The sequence below is a fragment of the Notolepis coatsorum genome (assembly GCF_963971535.1).
Source record: "Notolepis coatsorum genome assembly, chromosome: 9".
NCBI lineage: Eukaryota > Metazoa > Chordata > Actinopteri > Aulopiformes > Paralepididae > Notolepis > Notolepis coatsorum.
The window spans coordinates 128,652,287-128,660,449 of NC_140173.1; the positions used below are offsets into that span (position 1 = coordinate 128,652,287).

At 49.5% G+C, this 8,163-nt stretch overlaps 1 protein-coding gene across 1 annotated transcript; it reads left to right on the forward strand.

The window, feature by feature from the left end:
- Nucleotides 1–410: 410 nt before the first annotated feature.
- On the forward strand, nucleotides 411–7,862 carry ndnfl (neuron-derived neurotrophic factor, like; the record flags this gene model as incomplete). The annotated part of the gene is made up of 3 exons (XM_084321263.1): nucleotides 411–583; nucleotides 4,010–4,134; nucleotides 6,391–7,862. 3 exons carry the CDS (start codon nucleotides 411–413, stop codon nucleotides 7,860–7,862), a joined length of 1,770 nt encoding a protein of 589 aa, XP_084177389.1.
- Between the last annotated feature and the right edge of the window lie 301 nt (nucleotides 7,863–8,163).

Here is an 8,163-nt window from a genome sequence, read left to right on the forward strand (position 1 = left end):
AGATGTTTCCTCATGTCAATGAATCAACAGCCGCTAGACCTCTTTCAGTGTCTCTGAATGATACAGTAGGAATTGATCTGTGTGTGTGTGTGTGTGTGTGTTTGTGTGTGTGTGTGTGTGTGTGTGTGTGTGCGTGTGTGTGTGTGTGTGTGTGTGTGTGTGTGTGTGTGTGTGTGTGTGTGTGTGTGTGTGTGCGTGTGTGTGTATGCGTGTGTGCGTGTGTGTGTGCGTGTGTGTGTGTGTGTGTGTGTGTGTGTGTGTGTATGGTTGTGTGTGACGCTGGCGGGGGCTGATGGATGCCCTTGACCTTTCCCCCTGATGTTTCAGTGCCTGGACGACATCGGAGAGGCGGTGACTCGGGGAGAGAGAGAGAGAGAAAGAGAGAAGAAGGGAGACAGAGAGGACGTAGGATGACACCCCTGTGTCTGTCCTGGTGCCTCGGCGTGGCCTTGCTCTGTGTCCCCTCGTGGCCCCAGACACACTCGGCCCTGACCCCTGAGAATGAGGTCCCTCTACGCCCCACCGCGTGGCTACCAGAGGGGAGACTCACCACCGTTCCACTTCCCAAAGGACGAACGCGCAGGTAGGCTACTAGCACCCATACTCAGGGGCAGGAGACCACCGGGGAAATACATTTTTTGCACCGTACAATAATAACGTTGTGCTTGTTTCTCATTCTAACAAGCATCATTCTGGCACCGTTGGTTTCTGTCCTACTTTATGTTACAAAGGTGAAATCGAAGTGATTTTTTTTTTGCAATGTTATGCAAAAATGTTATGTTATATTATATATTTTTTTAAATGCATGTCTACCCTCACAATCTAAGCCGGCCACTGAAATTCTGTAGTCTGGGGATGGCTGGTTTAACACAGGGTAAAGCTAATTAGACCTGGGAGCAGGAGTGGCTGTGCACCCATTGTGCCTTGAGCAGGTAATCAATGTAGTACACATTAAATCTGACATCCCCGCTCACACATACTGTAGGGTAGAGCCTCTGTTGTGACAGCTACTCACATCTGCTCTGGCTCGTACCATCTTACCGACCCTCTTCAATGAAGTGGACTGTGTCTACGCTGTGTCTCTGTGCAGGAGAGGGCCCCTTTGAAAGCCACTTAGCAGTGGCGCCCAGTATGGGGATTCTCCAGCACAGGTGACGAGGCACAGGAGGTTTCAGCCAGTAGGCACAATGGAGGACAGCCAGCCTGACGGCAGCTAAGCAGCAGCTCCTTTTCAGCAGAGCCGACTGGCGGCCTCCACAGCCACTAGAGTTCCTGGTCCCGGCTCGTCCTCCAAGGAAGCAGCTGAGTAGCCAACACCCCAGCTGCCCCCTCCAAGCAGCCCTGAAAGAGCCCAAGGCCCAGCTACACCTCTGCCAGCCAGTACAGCAGCCCAAGGCCTCTTTGCTCCAAAAGGGAGGGTGGGGGGAGTGTTGATAGCAGCCCACCAGCCCGGTCACCCCTCCAAGCATCCCTCGCAAACAGCCCAAGCCCAGTGACACCTACACCAGCCAGCAGAGCAGCCCAGGGCCCCCTGCGCTCTGAAAGAGAAGAGCTGCCTCGTTGCCCTGGGGGAACATTCTTACTGGGCTGTTTCCGGGACCACCTGACGCTGGACGGCTGGTTTAAGCAGCCACACCTGCCCTAGGTCAAGTTAATTAGACCTGGGAGCAGGTGTGGCTACGCACCTGTTGCACATTGAGGTAATAGAGGGTAGAGCTTCTGTCGTGACAGCTATCCACATCTGCTCTGGCTTGCACCATCTTGCCAATTCTCTTCAATAAAGTGGACTTTTTTTGCACCATCTACCCGGTGTCTCTGTGCTGGAGGGCCCCATCGAAGGTCCCTTATTAAATGGATGATGGAGTTGAGCGTACTTGGCCTGAACCCCAGCGGATGGTGCCAGGCTGCCAGCAGAAGCGCTCTGAAGCCGGGAGCTGTAAATTGGGAAACACAACTCCCCGCGTGCTGCAGTCTGTCCCCCTGTGCAGTCGTGCAGAACCAGATGGGCGAATAATGGAGAGCAAACAATGATTCACAAATTAATCAATTAACAAAGCTGCAAGCTGCCCTTGAAAATGACAGCCTAGCACAGCTGTTAGGACACGGTAGCCAATCAGCACAAATCATGCCGTTTTTAAGAGGACAGCAAATGCTTATTTACAAATGATCGTATCAAGTAAATTTGTTTTCATTAACACTTTAAGGACCAGCCACGTATATATACGTGTTTCGGTGCCATGCGTTGTGGACCAGAGGCACGTATATAGCCGTGGCAAGTTGTTATTGTTTTATTCCATATTAATAACCGGATCAAGATCCCCGATCGACTCTGCAGATCTACCCGCCTCTGTGGAATCGGCAACATGCAATACCGGCCAGATCCGCTTAGGGGCGCCATCGCTCCACTGCAGTATCATTGTGGGCGAATGGAATTCTTTTTTTTACTCTCCAACGGAGTATCATATTACTCTGATCACAAACCAACAGCATGCACCGTGTATCACGTTTAGAAGCGGAGATTTCACCATGGAATAAGGGGATTTATCATCAACCAATGGACATATCTATCTCCCAGATGCCGATCGATAACGGGGAAATGCTGCCGGGTATCACACGGGCTGACGGTAAGACATTTATCACCTAATTTATAGCCGGATCGGAGCTTGCTATGCAACGCTAGCAATCGATCTGTGAATGTGGCTACTTACACGGACACTGTATTAGTAATCAATAATATTAATCGACGTCCCACGACGCCTCCCTTTCATCCATAGATGCTCTGGGATAGTCCGGATCATAAGCAGTTTATGTTATTTCATTAGCATATATACAACGGAAATGCCGTTGAATATAACGTTAGTAGCCTTTAGCTCTATAACTAGCTTTCCAGAAAATAGATGATACAAAATCTGCGATAAAGCTTATATTCACGGCGCTATAAAATGACAACCTACCGATGGATTTTTTTTTCTTTAAGCCATTCTGAAGGGACGGTTTATGCACTCAATTGACAATGAGAATGGACAGATAGCAACACTATAAAGTATAGATATAGCTGTTAGAAAACCCACATGTTTGTTTACATTCCCCGGTTCTCTAGCCACTAATTAGACTAAGCCCATCGGTCGTCAAAGTGTTAAAGGTATATTGGCACAAAGAAATATTATATTTCAAAACAAAGACAAGTATATCGGTTGGATTTTGCTTTGAGATTTAATATGCTTATGCTACTCAAGTTTATTCTTTGTGGAGGTGATCTGGAGGTTTGACACTTCTGTATTGAAAGGTCATTGCAAGTTGTAAGTGGTGGGAACTTTTGTTTGTTGACTAGCAATAGACCTATCTCAAACCCTGCCCCTTTTCTTGATCCTCCAATCACAGCTGTCGCTTACCTCGGACTTCCTCGTACAAACTTTGTTTGTACGAGGAAGTCCGAGGTAAGCAACAGCTGTGATTGGAGGATCAAGAAAAGAGGGCAGGGTTTTGAGACAGGTCCATTCATAGTCAACCAATCAGGAGCCCAGCCTGCCACCATGTGAGTTCTAGACGACGTCCTTCTCTTGCCATTGAACCGCCATCTAATATGTAAATCTAGAAATCACACGTCAACAACTATAGCGCACGGTTTAGGAATCTCCTAATCGCAGAGAGAGGGGACATTGGTGTCTTTATGCTGAGCACGATTCTAGACAGTTAACGGCAAACAAGCAGATATCCATCTGAGACAGTCGATGCAGGCTTATCATCCGACATTCAGGTCACCTCTCCTGGCCTGCTATCAGACGACTGATCGGCGTGTAGGCCGGGCGGAAGACAAAGACGTGACAAACGCCTGAGATGTTTGCAATTTAGCACATGATGAAATCCTCAAGTTCTAGCAAGGACAAAAGAACACACACTGGAAAATTGGTGCAATATATTTTCCTCTCTCATCCATCAACTGAACGAAAAGATGACAATGTGTGTTTCGTTATAATTACTTGATGTTATGAGCCATTTTTCTCCACAGGCTTTACTTCACACTGAAGAAGAAGGCCGCCGGGATGGAGGTGACCGTCAGTCCATGTGATCTGTCCATTGAGTGGAGCCTGGCCGCGCGAAACCTCAAGGACAAACCCCTTAAGAGTGTGCAATGTGAGTGAAAAAAAAACTATAATCGTGATCGCTTTATCTGATTATGCTAAATGGTTTATCCGTTATGATTTATCATAGGATAATTATAATCATACTGGACTAACAGGCAAAGAGATTAATGAGTGCACATTCCTAAGATGATTAATGTTATATTCATATCACCCACACAGTGGCAGCCCAGAGAGACTTTCTTTTTAAAAACCAATCCCTCTGAATCTCTTCAGCGCTAACCGCTAGATGCTGAATACAGTTTGTCTATCTTATCTCCTACAGAGAAAGTATTTGACTTCTTTGCTGCGCAAAACTTCAGAGTAAGGGGAGCCATTATATTCCTAAATGCCAACCACTATCTCTCTCTATCTCTTGAATGGAATAGGACTAATGTTCATGAATTGTGATCATATCTATTATCACATGAATGTCTTTCAATTAGTACAGCATTCTTACACTGACATACTGTTAAAAAAACACACACACACACACACACACACACACACACACACACACACACACACACACACACACACACACACACACACACACACACACACACACACACACACACACACACACACACACACACACACACACACACACACACACACACACACACACACACACACACACACACACACACACACACACACACACACACACACTTGTACAGTAATGTGGCAAAAACCACTGCCTAAATTCAGGTGTTGAACCAAATAGATACTGGCAGTGACATTCTCCGCATGCCAATAGTTGACTGTTTGACTCCCAACTCCTTTTTTTTAATCTACTTTTTCTCCCATTTTCTATTTTTCTCCCATCCCAATTTCGTATCGTCTAATTCTACCCTCCCCTGTCTCGAACGCTGTTAGGCCATGCCTCCCACAAGCCGGCTGCAATGTGGACTAAGCCTTACATCACGTGTCCCCTCCGGTACTCGAGGAAGCAGCCGTCGCATCTTTTCACCTGCACAGCGCGATCTCTCAGCGTCGGGGGTCTGCGTGGGAGGGACACGCCGCCCCCGTCGCTTCCTGATTCTGCTGTGCAGGCGCACCAACCGACCTGTAGGAGTCGCTGTCCACAACGTCCGATCCCCACCCATCAGCTTCCCACCCCCTAATACTGCCAATTGTATTAGTATGAACGACCAGCCAAGCTGATAGCAATGCGGAGAGCTGGGCTCGAACCCAGCGTCTCCTGCATTGGTGGCGAGCGCCTTGCCCACTACACCACCTAGCCGCCCCGACTCCCAACTCCTAAACACTGCACGGACTCTGGCGCAGTGTGCTATTACAATGTGTGTATACTATGTGTGTATACTATTATCGATAGAGCATGCACTGCCTATAATGTATTGCTATTGCTATTCTATTCTACTCTCTTTTTTTCCTACCCCCATGCTGCTATGAATTTCCCAAAGGGGATTAATAAAAACAAAGGGTACTTGACACTCTAGTTCTGTTTTACGTCTGTACAAGGCCTCCAAAATAAAAACCCATATGATGAAACGTCTGCTAGAATAGCGAAATTGATACATGGTGGCAAAACTGAAGTTGAGGTAACACACACTCCAAACTCAAATCTGTCTCATTTGTATTGCAATGAGACACTGTATTATTTGCAGCAAACACAAAAAAGGTAAAGACCTATTCTGCAAGCCTGTACCTTCCCTGGTTAAGTGAACAGGGTATCCTAGATGGTAAAACAGCATTATGAAGTTATAAAGTGACATATAAATGATTCAGCGGCTGGCTCACGGGTTCCCCATTGCAGGCCTGAATTATTCACTTTGATCACTTTGATTGTGTCAATCTATTAATAACATTTTCATTCAATCAATCACCTGCGCGGTGATTGATTGAATGAAAATGTTATTAACAGATTGCAGAATAGGTACAATACAGTACGGCTCAATACACACAATTGTTAAGGGGATGCAGACCAGAGAAATACTTTCGTCTTGTTTACATCAGAGTCCCTCATTTTCAATTCATAATGAATTGTAAGGGTGCAATTAGCACCGTGCAATCCATTCTTTGTGGATCTAGCCCTGCAGTCTCATTTGCGGAGACATATCTCAGCTTGAGAGATTTGAGGAGACACAAGCAAAAGTGTCTGGATGGTGAGATTTGATGAGACCTTTTTTTTATCAAAGACAAACCAGAGTTAGAATATATAGAGATAATAAATGCCCTTTATGTCTGAATGAGACTGACTACTGATAAGCTCTGTCTAACCATGTAGGTATTTTATTCTGAACAGGGAGCAGCAAGAAGAGCATGCCTGAAGTGTGGTGGAGAGGTCCCGGAGCAGAGGAGAAGATGTACAGCTTCACAGGCAATTCCCTAGACACCTACACGGGTCCGTCCTATGCCCCTGCTGCCATTTACATTCTGAGGCTGCGGTCAAAGGAGCAGGACACCAGAGCTATGGTGTACCTCCACGAGGGCCCTGGACTGTCGGGGGCCTTCCCTCTGCTTCCCCCCGACCCGCGGGTTCACACCCTGGGTGTGGGGATGACCAGCGTCACCCTCAGCTGGGCCCCCAGCGCCACCCTGACCAAGCTCCCGCACACCCAGCACAGCTACGATTACTGTGTCCTAGTCAACCCCGAGCACAACTACCCCAGCCTCTGTGCCGCCAAAGAGAGCGTCAGGAAGGAGAGGGAGAGAGATCAGAAACGACAGAAGAAGGAGAAGCGGAGGAAAGTGACCGTGTGGCCGATCCTGAAAGACTGGTGGTGGCAGCAGTGGGACACCTTCGCCGAGCCGCAGCGGTCCCCGGCCTCGGCGGCGCTCCCCGACCCGGCGTACGACGACCTCCGGTGTGTTTGTAAAGGGACGGAGAGCGTGTGCACCGTCTCCGAGCTCCTCCCCGACACCCGGTACTACTTTGACGTCTTCGCCATCGACAGGTTGAACGGGACCAGCGCGGCTTACGCCGGGACGTCCGCTCGCACGCACGAGGAGGCCCGGCCGGCCATCGCCCCGCTGAGAGAGGGCGAGCTGAGGTGGGTGACCTTTCGGGACGGAGAGACGGGCTCGGGTCAGTTCTTCAGCTTCCGCCCCCGTGGCGGGCAGCAGAGCGGCCTGCTCACCCTGCAGAGCTGCGGCGGGGGTCAAAAGGTCACGGTCACGGTGTCCAGTAGCGGCCAGGTCTTGACCTCTCAGGCTGTGGGGGAAGACCTGGCCCATATCTGGCTCCAGGGCAGCCCATCCTATCTCATACACCTGGAGAGAGAGGGAACCACGGCAGCCAAGGCCCTCGCTGCTGCTGCTGCTGCCGCCCCAGCTCTGCCAGGAGCTCTGAGGGGTTCTGTCAAGATGCAGACCTCCTCCGCGTACCACCGCAAAGGGGTCCCCTCGCTGCCCTCCACCCTACAGATCAAATCCTTCAACCGGCTGCGGACCTGCAAAAGCGTCACCTTGGCCTGGATGGGTACGGAGGAGAGGAGCCTGTACTGTGTGTACCGCCGCAGGCTGGGCAAGAGTGAGGGTGACGCCACAGCCTCCACTGCCACAGCGCCTTGCCTGGGGCCCGAGTCGCGCTCCGACACAGAGAGGGTTCTCTGTAAGTACTTCCAGGAGCTGAACCCTCGGCGAGCCGTCACCACAGCCGCGATCGGGGGCCTGGAGCCCGGGGAGACCTACGTGTTTGATGTCTATCTAATGAGACGCTGGGGTATTCCCATCAAGTATGCCAGCAAGATGGTCAGGACCAGGAAGGAATGCTGAGCTGCTGCCCCCTACAGGAGGTTTTTAGACACTCCTGGTCTGGGGAAGAGGATGCAGCAGACAAGAACTCCATACATAGAGTTGATCATATAAAGACTGATGATTGACCATTGCCGACACAAAGCCATTAAACTATGGCGGAGAGACTGTTAAGATAATGAGATATAGTGACCCCCTGGAGGGCTGTTGGTTATATTCAAACACTAGGCACGTGGCGTTACCTAGGTGGCTAGGCTACCTAGTGGTTAGGCTGTGGATGGTGAGAATATGAGAGGGACCCGCACACCAGCAACATTCATAA